This window comes from Gadus morhua, chromosome 7, assembly GCF_902167405.1.
Source record: "Gadus morhua chromosome 7, gadMor3.0, whole genome shotgun sequence".
Classification (NCBI taxonomy): Eukaryota; Metazoa; Chordata; class Actinopteri; order Gadiformes; family Gadidae; genus Gadus; species Gadus morhua.
Genome location: NC_044054.1, coordinates 23,311,215 through 23,329,818, shown reverse-complemented (window position 1 = coordinate 23,329,818; position 18,604 = coordinate 23,311,215). Strand labels below are relative to the sequence as shown.

General features: G+C 44.7%; 1 protein-coding gene across 1 annotated transcript in view; it reads right to left on the bottom strand.

The window, feature by feature from the left end:
• Positions 1-18,604, bottom strand: part of cadm1a (cell adhesion molecule 1a) — a 272,264-nt gene that overhangs the window by 71,905 nt on the left and 181,755 nt on the right. Inside the window, 1 exon segment of the mRNA XM_030361356.1 lies at positions 9,576-9,593. Coding sequence (XP_030217216.1) covers positions 9,576-9,593 — 18 coding nt within the window.

Here is an 18,604-nt window from a genome sequence, read left to right as displayed (position 1 = left end):
AACCGCTATTGACCAACAACCACAACAGCAGTAAAAAAATGAAGACAAAACCCTAAAGATAACGCCAAGCGAGATAACAGAGGAAACCAAAGAAACACCTTTTGTCCTCTCTGCTTAGTATTTGTTGGAGGGCAGTGATTACAATCTATGCCCTCAACGGCACAGGAAAAAACGAAAGGCAACACTATATCTTTCTGATCGGCCCCCTTCCCACTCGAAGCTAGCTAACCCTCCCGGCCCGGCAGACAATCAATTCCTTTGGTCAGAGAAAGAAACAAATAGGGTGTTGCGCCGTCAGCACAGCAACCCCCACGCCTTCAGTGAGGAAGCCGCCAGGGAGCTGGGGTTTATGGGGGACACGATTTTACCGACTGACGGAAACTGGGAACATTTGTAGGAAATGTAGCCTAGCGTTTTACTTTGGGACATGAAAAGATTCAACTTAAGAGAAAAAAAACATGGAGGGTTAGGGATGGTTGGGAACACTGTTTAATATTTCAAATGTAGTTCTAATTTACAATATTTGTGATAAAAAAAATCGATAACACATCAAAATAATTGGTTTGACGTGTTTTTGTATGTATGTATTTAATTCAAGCACACAAACGGAACATGACACACTAACAGAATGTGGCTCGTTGGGAGTTATGGTGAAAAGAAGAGACTGTGCAAATAACAGCAAATGCATTTTGGTTAGTGGAAATACCTTTAGGAAGTGGGTCCCTCCCAGGGGGACCGGGGAGGATGCAGCCAGCACCAATACAGAGCACACCCGAAGCCTAATGCTCAATTTTAAGAAGCAACAAATACACTCTGAGCAAGCCATAACGGTAATAAATACCAGACCCCAAAAACACACGTGTGTCCGCATCTGAACTGTTGTCCATTTTTCTAAATGTTTAAGCAAAATATTTTACAAACACGTCGTATCGCCACGTTGAATCACACTTGGCTGCGACCCAAATCTCCCAGCCACCTATGCCACGAACACACACTCGTGCACGTCAGCCCTCATCTGTTGTGCCCCGCGTTGGAATCGAGAGAGTGTTTTGTTGCCAGAATGAAATCCAGACGGGGGGGGGGGTTGGGAGTGGGGGGGGTAAACACAGGTGGACGGAGAGAGAGAGGGAAGGAGTGAGTGGGAGGAGGGAGGGAGGGGCGAAGCAGTACGCCAGTGTCAGCTGTCGGTGTCATTAATGACGAGGAAAATAAGAGGGTCATGCAAGAGCCACGGCTAGATGGGAGAGAGAGGGAATGGGTTGGGGCGAGAGTGAGAGAAATATAGAGCAGGAGTGAAATAGAGAGAGAGAGAGAGAGAGAGAGAGAGAGAGAGAGAGAGAGAGAGAGAGAGAGAGAGAGAGAGAGAGAGAGAGATGGAGGCAGAAGGAGGGGGGGAGGTTAGCTGTAGCCAAGAGTCAAGATCACTTGAGTGGTGGGCGGGATGTTCAGTGCTCGTACATTTGTGTGTGCTTGTGTGTGTGTGTGCGTATCTGTGTGTGTGTGTGTGTGTGTGTGTGTGTGTGTGTGTGTTGCCAGCTTCCCTGTGCCCCTCTGTGTTTCTCTCCGAGATGTTACAGTCACATGGCAGCTCATGCATTTACATGTAGAAGACTTGCCCTGTTTATCTGAAAGGGCGCGCGTGTGTGTATGTGTGTTACGGTGTGGGTATGTGTGGGGTGGTTCAGAGCATTGGGGTGGGGGTGATTAATGTGTCAGCGGAGGGGTAGCTACAGATGGAGCTTGCTCGCTTGTGTGTGTGTGTACGCGTGTGTGTTTGAAAGAGAGAGAATGAGATCTATGGAACGCTAGGCTGAAAGGCAGTAGGTGGGGGGGGGGGGGGGAGAGAGAGAGAGAGAGAGAGAGAGAGAGAGAGAGAGAGAGGGAGAGGGAGAGGGAGAGGGAGAGAGAGAGAGAGAGAGAGAGAGAGAGCAAAGGAGGGAAAAAGGGTAGAAAGCAGGACAGGGTAAATGAACATGGAGACGGGGTAGGGGGGAGAGGAGGGAGGCTGGCCATATGAATAATGCTGAACTGAATGTGAGGGAGGAGGTGTGTTGGGGATGGGGGGGGGGCGGGCACTGCGGTAGCACAGAGAACCGGGTGCATCATCCTTCTTTGTCCACAACATCCACGCCTGACCCTCTACACCGCCTTGTGTCATGGCAACGCACACTGGTTCACCCTATTTGATGGTGCTTCGGAGGGTGGATATTTAGTCAGCGGGAGCACATGCAGAATACATTACGGAGGATTTCTGGGACGATTATCTTGAGTAGATCATACGTTAATAATGGCTGTTTCATCGCCAGATGTAAACATGAAATAGCAGACATTGGGCCACCTTTTGCGTTAATGTTCCCTTTGGAAAACATTCTCCATTATGAACTGTGTACTGTGTGTCTTATTTGAGCACTTCATTCGTGCTGGATAACAGCTACAGAGAGCGTCTACATGACTACACATATTAATTTCAATGATCCTGTGCTCGTCCTCAAACTGAAACTAAAAAACTCAAGTCCCAAGACTCAGAACCCGGATTTCAAAACAACGACAACACCTGACACAAACAAAGCCATTCAACATATGAATACATAAACCCTTTCTTTACAGACAAAGACATAATAATAGACTTGGCCTGATTTGCTCTTGTACGGAGACCAGTTGGATATTGGCAAGCGCAGTCGGCAGCAGCTAGAAATCAACGACTCACAATCAAGGCTCCTAACCCAAACCCAGCCCCCCCCCACACACACACACACACAAACACACACATCCAAGAGGCAGAATGTGATCTCTGTACCAGGCATGTCGTACGGGCCACAGTATCATACTCAATACGACTTGGCTGACAATCAAACAGAAAAGCACATCGCAAATACAAAACATCTGGCAGCGAGGTGGTTTCGGTCCTGCGTGACAGCACACAGTCATGCCTGCTTAGCACCCACGTCACTCAATTATTACACAAGGAAATACCACAATATTTGTGTATATATCTCTTGGATGGGAAACAAAGGTCCTACGGAAGAAGAGGATTCATTTTGGAGGCTGGGCTGCTCTTCATTGGGGGGGCCAGGAGGGTGGTGCCCAGGGGGGGGATACATCCCCAAGAGACAGAGGTTGAGGGTCTCACACACGCCAGCCTGCCTGCCTGCATTGCTCATTGACATCTGTGAGGCATTTCATCAGCTCCCTTGAACTGTATTCTAAAGCAGCATTCCTCCACGCATAACGAATTCATGCATTAATATATAAACACTTAAGATCTTTGTGTCGTTCACACTTACTCCGGAGGGATTTGAGGGGATAAACCCACAGCTAAAAGAGCTGGCTCACCAACAAGGTGACTCAGGTGACCGCAAGCCATCGAAACGCGGCTGTTGTGAGCATCCGTTTGGGCCGAATCAGCAGGGTTGCTCAGATGGCAAGGGCAGGATGAAAACGATGGGGGAGCCATCATTAATTCCGCCCAAATAAGCTTTCTTGCATTAATGAGAGTGTGTAGGGGCTGACCCCCAGACGCTCTTGCCATATGGGGCTCTTGTTTATGAAACAATGTAAAAGAATTACAAAAGGCTGTTTAGGTTGTGCTAAGCAGACGCGTTTTGTATCAAACATAAGAACCACGAGGCAATTATTAAGCAATTACGGAGCATATTCAAGCTATGCGGTCCTGAGGAGATTGAGACCGGACACGGGATCACAGCCCGAAGCGAGAGGGCCATTGAGAACATGTGCTCCTTCTCCATCCGATCCCCCACAGAGCTCCGCACGTCACTGGAGGATATCATGAGTTCACGGGCCCACTTTGAATGAAAAGGAACTTAAACTATTTAAGCAATTAAAGAAAACATAATAGCACTGATATGTGCGACCCCCATCATGCCCCTGTGGCGCTTTTCTCACCATTAAGAAGCCGAGTCCACGGAGTAGCTCCCCCTGCACTAATATAATGGTATTTATATTCACCTTTTAATACATATTCCCCCTCCTCCCACTCAGAGTCATAACTCCTTGAAGGCTGACAAAGACTTGAGGGAATGCAAATGATTTCATAATAAACAGCTGTGGGATCACTCCTGTGAAAAACTGTACTAGCCTTACTGGAATATGAATATATATATATATATATATATATATATATATATATATATAATATATTGTGTCTTAAATAGGGTGATCGTGACACAGACAAAAAGTATTGCCTTCTGTGTCCCATCTCTGGATTTTTCTCCTGCTTTTGGCTTTTTAAAGGCAGTTATCCAACGCTTGTGCCTCAGGGGGTTCTTTCAGCATACATAAAAAAGGCTTTTGCTTTCACTCGCCCTCTCCCTATTTACACAAGTCGGGCAGCTACCTGCCAGGGTAAGTGATTTGTGAGATAATAACTGGTCGGGATGGGGATAGCACACGGGCCACAAAGTGCTGGTGTTTTGATCCGGCAGATGCAGTCTGGGATTGTGTGTTGTAAACTGCCGGGGCTTTCGACGGGGATGTGGGGGTAGTAAAAACCCTAGGAGGGGATTATTATTATTATTATTAAATCAGGTATTTTTCCTGTGACAAACACCGTTTTTTCCTACCACCTCTTATCAACTATTCAGTAGGTGCACAGTTTACATTTCTTTTGTGCTTGGAAAATGCCTTAATTTATATATGTTTTCCTTCAACATGGCTAAACCACCAACACCCTGAACGGCAACATATTAGCCGGCCTATGTGAGGAATAGAAAAAGCGTTATGAATGAGCTTTCACTAAATTGTTTGGACCACTTTTCACAAAGTTGTTTGGATGACCTTTCTTTGCAGTCAATTCATGGAGGAATTCATGACAGTGAAACAGCGCACTTTATTACGTGGCTGAGGTGGTTCTCCTATAGGGTCATTATGGTCCTGTAAGAATCAAGAGAACATAGGGAAGCCTCTGAGACATATCTGTGAACACCTCCAGACCATAGAAATCATATGGTCTGGATCAGCCGGACTCTGTATAGCCAAACGGCCTGTGGGGGTGTGGATCGTCAGTGAGGCTCATAGACTGTGTGCGGGGGCTTTATTTCTATGGTCCTAGGTCCCCATTTCAAAGCAGAGATGTACGTGATCTGCAATATACTGTATATATATATATATATATATTGGTCTTCATTGATCCTTTTCCTCTTGTGGAACAGACATTGATTTCAGCCTTTGCAGAACAGAACAAATATCAATATTTTATTTTTAAAAAAGCACCAAAAGGTTACATAACCAGCAGGACTTTTTAGATATGTGTTAATAGCAAGAAGGAGGAAGGATGTATACAAGTTGTATGCTAAGCAAATTCGCTCTCTCACACACACACTCACCCATGTACCAAGCACATTACACAAATCCATGTGTCGGCCTACACACACAACATGCGCAAGATGCATTCACCCCTTCAATCAAACCTCTTCTGTGTTTTCATTGCATTTATTCTGGCGACTACAGACCGCTCATGGCCTCTCCGTTTTTTTCCATAGGTTATGAAGGTAAATCCTTTAGGGTCGACTCAATATTGATTTGTAACAAAACCAGCAAACCAAGGCCCCAGCTCTCCATCCGCATGCAAAGCTGCCAAGCAAAGACTCAGACTAACCATGATGGTGAAACGTAATGAAACTAATGAACTTCAGATCTGAACTATACACAATGTGAGTGTGTAATGGCGGCAGCGGTAATGTTCACATACAAAACAACCTTTTCAAATGCCAATCCTAAAAAGCGTAAACTGTTTCACAATAACAATTTCGATGGAATTGGCTTTATTACATGCTTGAACCTAAGCACAATCTCCAATTCTGTTCAAATCTAAAATAAGAAACATGTTGAAATCATACTTCTGATGATGGACCTCCATTTGTTCCTGGCAAGAGTCTATAACAAAGAGGCGTCATGATTCATATCTTGAGAGCTATAAAACAATAAGCCGATACATCCTAGGGATGCAGGAGAAAGGCCGCAAAAATAGCTGTCTGCAGCCGTTTCCCGCTGAGGACAGAAGATATCCGACAAATCCAGGGATATAGACTAAGGCCCGAGACAAGAACTATCACTCTGTTATTGGAAAGAGATTACAATACAGTGTACAATGTACAATACAACGAACATCGCATTGGAATTTGCATATTGTTTGCCGACCTGAAAAAAAAAAAAAGCAATCCTTTGTGTGCTGAGTGATGCCTGGGCTGTAGTGGGCCGCTGCCGATGAATCAGTGGTGTGTACGAACAATAGAGCATCAACAGTCAGGGAAATTAAACATGGCCAATCAAGGCTTCTGCACGGACGGGGCAACACATGCATGCAGAGACCTCGATGACGTATGAGTGATTCAGCCATGTGTCTACGTGCGCGTCTTGGTACACGCCTTGCTTGCCTCAGCGTCTCGAAATGCCCAGCCTGAGCACACAGAGATACGAGCGCTGCTGTTTACCCACTGTGCCCCTCTGAGTTCTAATCTTTTCTCGTGTGCTCCCCTGCCATTGATCAACAGAAAACACACAAGGACATCATATCAGAAAAAAAACAGCTGCTCCATCTTTATTTGGGGAGCCAGGACAAGGCTGGGCTTTGAATGTATATGCTGGAATCGGTTTATCCCAGTGACAACCTCACTGGGCTGAAGAATAGTTCTTGCGGGACATGGAGGGAGGAGGAAGTGAGAGGGTCTGGGGACCTTGGCAGAGCCATGCTGCATTCAAAACAAGTCACAACTCATTCATTTCACAATTAGAAAAAGTCCCTAAATTGGCTTCAAATGGTGCAAATGAATTATACGAACAGATTGCATATAAACATCTAATAATCTGAGGGGAAAATAAACACTTGAAGTGATTTCATTGTTTCCACCACAAATAAGACTGGGATTGTGTCTTCAGGACATGGTTGTGGAAATAACCTCAAAAATAATGCCCAGCTTTACATCCAACAAGTCAATGTTGGATAATAATTGTACTTTATTTCGTAAAAAATATGTGTCTGAGGTTGTTCTGAGCAGTCGTAAAATGCCACACATAAATGCAGTAGTTCCACATTATGAAACACAGTTCTACTGTATTACATCGGGCGGGGTGCAGGAAGATGCACTGGGCTGCCGTCTTCCAATTACATACAGTTAGTGCACTTGTATAAATGGAAACTGGACCACCATCAAAAATAAATGTGATGATTGGTAGTTTTTCTCTGTGGACCAAAAGGGAACAAGGTGTGAGATCTGTTGACTGCTCAGTTGCTATTTCTCTCTTTTCCTTACCTGAATGCCAGCTGCTAAAAGTGTTAAAGTCTGCATGGTTGGAGTTGGTAAACTAAGTGAAAGCCTACAATGGATTTAGAGAGCAGCCGCTATTTGGATGGATAATGCTACCATGCATGCATAATGCTTCCATCACTGTGTTTCTATGATACACTGGGCTAACAAATGTTTGGGGATTAGCTTTTGGCAAGTTTTGAGAGTTTTGGATGTAACTTTTTAATGGCATGTTTCTTTTTGTTTTTTAATCAGTCGACTAGATTTTACAAATTCTCCCTTGTATTCTCTTGGCACCTTTTTCAAACAAATCCTTATCTATTTCGATGCCTCTGATTTACGCGTGCTGAACAAAACCGAAGGAGAACACCATTTTTGTAATGCTAGAAACACACCAAAATAAACAGTTGACGTTTTTTCTCGCTGAGAAAGCGTGCACTCCCCGAGTAGTCCATAAATACTTTGCCGAGAGCTTTGAAGAGCGAAACGGTCAAGGCCACTTGCACCAATCATCTAAAACACAACTGCCAACTAAGAAGCATCTAAAGTCTTATCCCAGCAACCTAACATCAACCCTCGTTTGCTCCAGAGAAACAGGGACATCAGAAGAAACAGCTTGTGACCACTCAAGACCCAAGCCCTCACCGCTGGACAAGCCTGGCTGAGTCCTTATGTTTGTAAAGAATAACTGAAGACTCGATAAAGCATAAATCCTCACAGACTTCCTCATTCATTTTCCATTACTTTTACCACTAGTGGCATTGCCAGTGCAATGAGCTACCGGTTAACGTCTGATTTCTCAAACGGAGGCAAACAAACGCAGACACACACACACACAGCACACATAGTGAGATCGCTGTGTCTGCTGTGTATTAGTACACAACTGCTGTGTCGCATTGTGTACCAACACATTAGCCAGTTGTCTCTGGTGGGGTTCGAACAAATCATTTAGAGTGCAAACGTTATCTGAACCCTGTCTAGAAAGGAACTGGTTTAGGTAGGGATGACTAACTTTCTAATGCCTTTTATTTCATTGTAGCATAGATCTCAGTGATTTGTTGCACTTTGTGCAATGACAATAAAGAGATTCTGATTAAGGCCACATAATATATAATCATAATTTATTGCACACTAAATGATTTCGATTAGGTATTATTAACATGACTATCTGTTGCTTTTTTTTACAGATAGCATGACATTGATATTGGAATCTCAAATCAAAGAGGTGATATTTGCATCTCTTTACTACTGTGTGCGTCAAATCCAAAGACCACATCTCAGCCACACCTCCTTATCATTCAAATGATCTGGATATCATAATAAGACAAGGTAATAATTGCGATCCCTTACAAAGCATCTTGGCTTTAACCTCAATGGCTCAATTTACTTGGCTGATCGCTTTTGTGTATCTGTTCACAGAACCGCATTAATCTATTTTAAGATGGCACCAGAATTGTACTGTTGCCATTACGGTTCTCTGTTAGCCTGTGATGCAGGATCTAACACAATCATGTTAGACTTTTCATCACAGAATAGATCAGGGCCACAAATATTTCTTCACTATCTGTTTGAACAATCCACTCCAGTCTGGGTCATTGAGTGCATGTGCATGTTAATAATAAGATAAGAGTAGTTTATTGATCTCAGAGGGGAGGAATTCAGTTTAAAGTCAGTTAACCGATAGACAAGCTGACGCACAGAAGCAGACAGACACACATGGCAGAGAGCCATAAAAACAAAAAGACAGACACATGGCGACGGACACACAGACATCCATGATAAACAGTCATACAATAAGACATACACAAATATGGACAAACAATCATGCTAAGCACTGTGATGTGTTTTTGGGAGCGTATTGCTCAGGAGTGTAACTCTGTCAGGCGTCAGAAGACCTATCAGCCAGTAGCAGTGGTGTCGGTGGCATCATAAGCTCTCAAATTGAAACAGGCAGCAGAGGAGACACAGAAATACTGATGAGCATATTCTGATGCAGAGAAAGTGCAATGACAGGAGGACGAGAGAATAAGTGGCAGGTGGGCAGTGGCTAAAACACACATACACACGCATCACACACACACACACACACACACACACGCACACACAAACAAGTTTTCAGACACACTGACAAGTCATACATGTACACAAAGACAATGCAGAAACACACATACAAACACACACACACACACACACACACACACACACACACACACACACACACACGTACACAGGTGGGGTGAGTGAGCGAGAAGGCCTGTGGGCGAGGGGGACGGAACAATGGTGGGAATAAAAGGTGAGAGGGACGGGTCTTACCTGGGGTCTGAGCCGCTCCTGAGACAGAGAAGGTGGAGGAGGTTGACCAACGGTGAGGGGAAGGGGGTGGGGGGAGGCACGGGGAGAAACAGAGGAGAGAGAGGGGATTAGCATTCAAGGACGAACCCAGCAGATCACAAGTGCATGTTTACAGTAGGAGCGTGCAGGGCAGGCAGTGGGAGCCAAAGAGCACACAGGGGTATTGTAAAGTATAGGACCACTGGTGGACAACACACAGACCGGGCCTGACACGGGTCGTGAGGTCATGAGGTCATGACTGGGACCTCTTTTCATAGAGTCCCACGTTATGACGGCTTTTTACGTAGAGTTCACAATCAGAGGAATATAAAGGTGGGTATTTTCAGTGCACTTTATTGCAGCTCCATAACAACAGTCCAGGTCTATTAAGCTTTGCGGGCAGAGCATTGGAGACGCCCTGGATAGGGGCACACAACAACAGCGAGAAACAGGGAAGGAAAGGGTTTGCCAATCTACTGGAACAAAAAAGAGTCCACAAATATAATAGAAAGGGGCTACAAAATCATACAAAGTCATCAAACCAATCAACCATTGTGTTTCGCTCGTTGTGAACTGGTGCAATCCACTTGAGTTTCTGATTTCGACTAGATGGCCACTTTGCCTTCTCTCCAAGCTCTGCAACACACAGTGTTGGCCCTGCTTAGCCCCAGCCAGACAAGCATGGCGCCACTGACTTCCTTTTTAGGTGTTGAACTGTTTCCCTGCTCAGGGGCGGGTATTGATTACTAAACTCCCCATTTCCCTTTGCAACAGATGATGAATTTATATCACGGTGTTGTGTCAAATATGGAGGTTCGGCGGGGGGGGGGGGGGTGTTTGTGTGATAGAGTGACAAGGGAATGAACAGTCGTGACTAAAGATAGACATGAGAGGAATGTCTGAAGATGAGCTGCGGCTCTGAAGTTTGACATGTTTATGTTGCACACGATCCACACGATGATTTGTTCTGCACTCCGAGTGATGTCATCCTCCTCAATTATTATAAACGTGCTGCATTTAGGCAACGCGGGGTCGTTTGAAGTTATAAATACAGTTGTTTACTCTACAAACGTGGAGAGGAACACCTGAGGGTAACGCAGAACTAATAAGTAATATTTACCTCGTTTTTAAACCTCTGGGGGGGATATTTAAGGAGAGGTTCTGACTCTAAAACGCAACCTACGTCGTTTTCGATTTGTCAACACAACTTAGGTGGGGCCAGAGGAAAGTCACTCTTTTGTGCTGACAACACGGCGAACAACTTTAGCGTTACGCAACATTGTACCGCCGGCGCCCGGTTTGCGTTAATGTGAACTCATTCTCAACAGTAGCCCTTGCCTAATGGCCTGGAACGCACATTAAATGTCTATCAAAGAGAGACGCGGCCGAGATTGGATGCACATGCAAGGCAAATCACAAACCCCCCTCCCCAAACTCACACACACACATACACACACATCCCTCACTTATGGTCTTTGTATTACAACTCCACCCCACACACACACACACACACACACCCACACCCCGCCACATCCCACACAGGTTTAAAAGGAATCCCTTCCCGATAGCCAGACTTTAAGTGTAGCAAGCAATAATGTGTTGATTAAATCTGTGATCAGCTGCCTAAGGGGCATGAAATTGGACATGATGAGTGTGGCACATTAAAAAGTAATTATCAATGGCAGTGATCCTATTGTCTTTCTTTTATTAAAGTGGAGACAACGGTAAATCAAGTGTGGAGAATGGAAAACTACATGTGGTTGTATAACGGGATGGTATTTTTGTGCGTGTGCGATGCGTGCTGGTTTGTAAAAGGCACGTTGCGTGTGTGCATATGGTTCCGGTCACATCAGCAAGTAAGTGGGGATTGTTCTGCAGCAGGATTTTATTTTCTTGTGTTGACATCTACTTTAAACATCTCGTATTAGGGGTTCATTTACTTCGAAGGAGTTGTTTTTTGAGTTGTCCGAATAGGTATATGACTACTTCCGCTTCTACGGCTCACTCTATCCTCCTCAACATCAAAGACAAGGTCACTTGGTCTCTATCCCCAGGCTAACCTGCTAAGTCAAGTAGATGGCCAGACATTTGGTATATATTAAATTCATTTGGAAGTGTTGATGAAACCAGAAAACACCAAACAACAACTAACCTTCATTGTTGAATGCACCAAATATGCTTTGGAATGAGTAAAACATTTTCGTTGGCCGACTTCCTCAGGCGGATTGTAAAACGCAGACACCATCGCACTACATTCACCGCGTTTCCCTGATCTCTGACACCCGCATGTGATTTGAAATGATCCTATTCTGACTGTGTCTCAAACCTGTGCTGCTGCTCCTGCTGGGACTCTGCTCTCCGGAGACACATTTGAATGTCAAGTTGAATCGGGGTCATTGAGTGAAAGACAGCAAGGAAAGGGGGAATTAACAGCCGTCTGGCAGGCTGTGATTAGAACACCGCGCTGTCACACTGATAAGGCAAAAGGGGGGAAAAGGACAGTCCTCCTGCCATCACTTGCCATGCCCTCTGGGCCCACATGACAGATCACCCAGGATACTGCTTACGTCCTGCACAACAGCCAGGCTAACCCTCACATCATGCCACCCACTGTGAATGTGTTGTCGACAGTGCCTTTCATTCTGTGGTAGACTACTGTGCATTTGGACCCTGCATGGGAAGACAGTGAATACTAAGCGTTTCTATCTGTTTTTATCTAGAATTGCATCTCGAATATAATGTATTTGGGAATGTATGCTACATGGATGATACATGCTTGGTCCACCGGATTTGCTGGGGCTAGTCAATGTAGGGATATTTCACGATGGAGTCACTAACCGAGCACAATGTGGTCAAAATAATTTCCACTCTTCCACACTCAAAATTCAGTAGGAATTCAGTATAAGACCGGACCCCCCCCCCCCCCCCCCCCCCCCAGCATGCTTCACTCCCTTTGGGCGATAAGCTGATAGGGGAGAGGCAGAAGTAATCTCTCTCTTGGCTTGGGGAGGTTGGGGGTGACCGGGGCCAAACTTAAGTCCAGGTTCAGGTCAGGTCCAAGGCCATTCATTTTAAATGAGTGGGATGGATTTTAAGTAATTGAAAACCCAATGGCTGCCAAACCCACCGGGCCCAGGTGGCTCGAACAGCGTGGAGACCGACGGCGCGATAACCCAGCACCACTCGACTGTACCAGGCAAGAAAAGGATGAATCAAGAAAGCGATTTGAGTTCTCTACCCCCTCTCCCCTATCTATACACCCACACACACACACACACACACACACACACACACACACACACACACACACACACACACACACACACACACACACACACAAACTAGACCTTGCCATCCGTCCCCCCACAAACTCTCCCTCTCTCTCCATCTACATTATAAATCCATTTGGAGGCATTCAAGTGGAACATTGCTGAAGACATCAGGTACAGGTGCATAGTCCCTCGTTCGGTGGGAAATATGCCGGTCTGTCTGATTCACGAGCCCTCTTTGATTTTGCTTCAATCAATCAACACAGTCGGGGTATGTCAAGACGACGTCTGTTTATAGAACGGGTGACATCAGGAACAATGACGAAGGGAAAAGGGTATTGGATAGAACCGCATATTTCTCCATTCGAAAAGTTCTAATATGTCACAGTGATCTAAGATCCAAGGTTGTACAATATACAGAGGTATTAGAAAGTCGCATGGCTATTTGTTTAATATTTGTGACATTTTATGTTTTCAGATCCATTACAAACCCTGAGTCACAAAACTTAATTATAGATCAGGGGAACATAATGAGAAAATTACATTTCATAATAGTTTCATTTATTTAATAGTTGAATAGTAATATCCACTGCACGTCTGTTTAAAATTGTGGCCCCTTCCACTCTTAATTCACTCATTAGTCTTGCTGTGGAAGACTTTAGCCCACTTGCCCTCATTGAACTGTTTAAATTAATACAAATTGGAAGGTATTTTATGAATAAAAAATAGCTTGTATCAAGTCCTACCCCAGCATTTCTTGCGGGTCTAAAAGCTCTTCTTTGTCGAGCAACTCCCCGAACTGAAGTTCAGCTTACTTAGGCTTCTGCTTTTGATCTTCAGCATTTTAACCCAACCACAATTTGGCTTTGTAGCTTCAGCACAGGAAGGATTTTCCTTATGACATTTTCCGAATACAGTGCAGAATTCATTGGTTTGCATATTATGGCGAGTCATCCGGTTCCTGAGGCAGCAAATAACATCCCTACACCACCCCACCCGCCCTGCCACCCCCATGTTTCACTGTCTGTGTGACGGCCCCACTGAGAAGTGCTGAGTCCGCTGCAGAGCAGAAATAATGGAACGCATGTCTTCCAGAAGGTTCCGTTTAGACGGTGGAAAAGTAAGACTCTTGTATAGCAGTGGGCTCCGCAATTAGTCACGTATTATTCACGCTTTACAGTTACACCAGTTGCAATGGGCCCATCCGCCCCGGGTCCGTGGCTCCGTGTATTTCTAAGACGAAGTCCGACATATTTTATTCATAAACTGCTTTACTCTGCATATAGGACTTTGACCAATCACAGACAAAGACACTGGATGTGATGAGTGTGCTGTAGGATCATAGGAGCTGCTACTACTAGTGTCCCTGCTGAAGCCGTCCCGCTGAGCCCAGCATGACTGTCTGGAGGTTTTCATCTTCTACGGCTGCTTTAAAATCAAAATAACTTCCCATCTTACGGGGCCTCCACTGAGAACGCATCCTCAAACATTGGTACAAAAAATCCAGGACTGCCTGTCATTTCAAATTGAATAAAACAGGTTCTACAAACATGCATATTGTGCAAACAGTGCAAAGTAATTGTGATAACTAACCCCCTCCACACAGTCAAGTACAAACTAAGGAAGAGTTGCATTTGCATTGCAACTTGTTTTCACCACTTTCACTTTTCATGGAGCATTTATACACCACTGTTGCAATGTATGCAAAAATCCAACGTAAACGATTTAATAGAAACTGTTGAGGAGAGAAAAAGGGAGAGAGAGAGAGAGATTGAGAAGACTGATTTGAGAATTTTTAGCTCATTCCATGGCATTACTTTAATATGAGCCTGGCATGGTATGCTGCATATTTTGAATCTTCACTGACACGTCTTATACATTCTGTAAGCCCCCCCGCCCCCAACACACACATACAGGAACGAGCACACTCATACACACACACACACACACACATACATATGCTAAAAAACCCAAGTCGTGCTATGCAGCTCAAAGGCAATTATACAACTCCTCTCCCTCTGCCTCCCTCTCCCTCTCCCTCTCCCTCTCCCTCTCTCTCTCTCTCTCTCCCTCTCTCTCCCCCCCTCCCCTCGCTTGCTGCTTTTACTTAATTGAATCAGCCAGTGCCCCGTATCAGATATTCCTTAACAGAATACTAAAACCCACCCAGCCCTCCCCCCTTTAATACCATTAAGGAGAACAGGAATGGGCCAAGATGGATACTCTGATCCCGGGAGAATCAGAGAGCACAAAAGAGGAGAGGGGGGGGGGGGTGCCCTGCAGTCACAGTAGACACTAGCCTCCATGTTCACTGGCCCGCTACGCCATCCTGCCCACCGGCCCACTGCAGTGCTGCTGTGTACAGCGCTATCATGAGAGCTACTTGCCATTTTTTAAAATAACACCATCTCCTTGTGCACGTATCACAACATGGCTTGACATCGCTAGTATCACCCTGCTTTACAGCGTCGCACCCGCGGTGTTACTGTGATGTTGTAGTGCAGATAAATGCTAGCAGTGAACCTTGATTATAGTCAGCATGTTTGAAAAGGCTTATGACGACACTACCGGTTGCATATCTCATAGAGTTTCACTGCTTCCTCCTGCAAAGGGGGACAGAAATCCGTACAACTGCGATCCAGAGCACCATTTGATGTCAAGCAAGACCACCTGTCGACATACCTTAGCTACCATTTCTTGACTAAATTAGACCCCTCATTTCTGTCTCCAACCTGACGATACTTCTGCTTTCTGAAGTCGGAAAACATTCGCATTTGTAGATATCTGCTGTGCCCTCTGTAGAAATTTCCCTTCCCGCTTTGAGCAACTCAAACCGTGAATATTAACCTATTTTTGTGGAGTTAAACCACTGTCATTCTTAATAAAGGCTAAGTGAGTGCCTGCATCACCTGAGAGGCACCACTAATAACTATGAATATGTTATGAAAGATTACCCAGTCAATTTTATCGCCTGCTGTCCGTCTAAATATTTCTCCTCAGGCAAATTAGTGGTTGGAATATTTTACATTTATTTCACTGTGGATGAAAAGCAGAATCGACAGTTAATGATTAATTGATGGTTGATTGACAGAGCTTGCGTGGATATTTTTCATCTGACTAATCTGAAGACTTCGTGATGAAGAGTAGGAGTATAGGACACATGGGTGGCCGAACACATCTTGATCATCATTTTATACAGAACGACTTGAAAAGCACCAATTTTAAACGGCACACGTTTTAGGTTTATGATGCTGGTCTTAACCACAAAGTAATAAGATGATCTACAATAATCCTTGCTGGCAAACATCACCTACCAAACTGGCACAATTCCTCTTCGGCTAGCATGTGTCCAATCTGATGGAACGGTGTCACAGCCTAATGACATTTGAGTGAGGGCTAGCACAGCTGCAGTCTGCAAAAAAAATGAAAGAAATAAAATACAAACTTTGACCGTGTCTCCTGCTCTTTGAAGCGCAGGTTGAGCTGAGGGGAGAGCACTCACTGTTGAACCTTAAGCCCTATTATTTCTGGCCAGAGCACACGCCGGCTAATATCTGCCTTCCAGAGGTCAGCGTCAATCATTATCCAGACGGGGGGAGGAGGGTCCTTAGAGCGTTCAGTCCAGTGAGCTGAATTCACCCCCTAACATAAATACTCGGCCGAAGAGAGGCGGCCTCTCTCGCCACCATTTTTTCTTTTCCTCCCCACAAAGACTTTTTACACTTCGTACTTTCACCTTTTTAATTGCCAACACTCCCAAGTTTTCTCTCCCCTCGTACATTTTTATGATTTCTATTATCATTTGGAAAATCCTATATTTGATTGCACAGCTGCATTTTCCTGTTGCAGGACGTTCAAAGTGGCATATAATTTAATCAGCGGAGAGTGCATGAGCATGGGCAATTCAGACAGTCAGACGGCGGGCAGCCATTGTACAGTATTAGGTTGGGTGGGTGTATTGAGTGGCATGTTCTGGTGTGGACGCATGAGAAAACTACCACTCACTATCTAAACACACACACACACACACACACACACACACACACACACACACACACACACACACACACACACACAAATTATGTTCCCACCCTAATGCACTGGAAAGAATCACAGACATGCCATCCCAACAAAGACCTTTTGTTCATGAAGGCCTTGTGTGTTCTAGTCGTGTACACTGCTTTTATTTTATTATAGAGGCCTCTTGATCACGATTACAGACACAAAGGACTTCACAGGCCCACATTCAAATTCGATTTGACAACAGCCACTAACCTTAAGCCATTCCATGGGCAAAGGAAACCTTGTGAAAACCTAGCTGCCAAACAAAAGGAGGTTAAACGTACAGGCCCGACCTCTAGAATAGGCTGGAAGTGCAATGAGGTGCAATGGGAGCCAAAGTAATATGCTAGTTAAACCGCACATGAAACAATCCAAGCAACTGCAAATGCCCAAAAGGAAAAGCCCTGAAACTGACAGCCACTCTGCCCAAGCCAACAACAGTGGATGGTTCAATTCCAGGCAGCCAAGTCCATGATACGCAAAGCATTCTCGGTTATCTACTAGGTCAGTGGTTCCCAACCTTTGACTCTAGGTGTACCACTGAGCTGTCAAAAGGGGCTTTCGCAGAGCCCCTGATATGCAAATAGTAAACAAGAGATCCATACACATGCAGTGGTTCAGCAAAGAGTGCCAGCAACCCCTTTATGCACAATTATTGATGCAAGAAGGCTGTGGCCAGTGGGGAAATGTGGAAAGAAAATGCAAGCAACGCTTCTTTTGCCGCGTTATTTAACAAACACAAAACATCAATGGTAACCATTACAAAGAAAAAGATATGATGGAATACACAAAGCGATTCTTTTCGATATTATAACAAGGGCTTATACTCTAATGATGACTGATCAATATTTATAATAAATCAATTTTCAATTAACCAGATAATTTTTTGCTATTGATATAAATGTGTCTATAACAAACATAAAATCCCAGGTACCAGGTGTACCTGTGTTACGCATACCGCAGGTTGCAAGTCCATACGCCGGCTAAAAATTATTACATTTTAGCATTTTATTTGGCGAATAAGCAGTGAACAAACAACAGCAACCGAGTGCAAAACCCGAAAGCAAACAGCTGGCTGCAGACGTCTACAGTGTGGAAGCAGGAGCCGCAGAGAAGCACCTGGGCGGGTGGGGAGGGGATTCTCGCTTGATTGATCTGTAAACACTACTGGACACATCTGCAACCGGGTTTGGGTTTCATTGCAGGATGCATTTGTGGGATAAAAACGAGAGCAGTGGCGGAAACCAGTCGATACAACCTTGATCACATATGGGACAGTAGCCTGGCTCGGACTGCTGAACTGAACTTCTACTACCCGCCCTCCAGGTATAGGAGTTTCAGGCCATAGCGTCTTCATAATGAATGGACAGCGTGGAAAATGAAAATGCCTACTAAGGACAAAAGTAGCCAAAGATGAAAATGTCTGTGTTGAGATGGCATAGGCAAAAAGTAGGCCCACAAATACTTCATAAACACTGGATCACAAACTGCTGGATGTGTAAGCGTGGTAATGAGCACATCCTCCTTCCACTCATTACCCTATCCCTCTCCCTCTCAGAGTGATGACTCCATGACTTTATATTTCAAATTCTTGGCTCGTCAACTAAGAACGTTAAGTGGATAAATAACTATCATTTGAACAGGTTAGCTGGTTGACTGATCTAGAGATCCGATGATGGA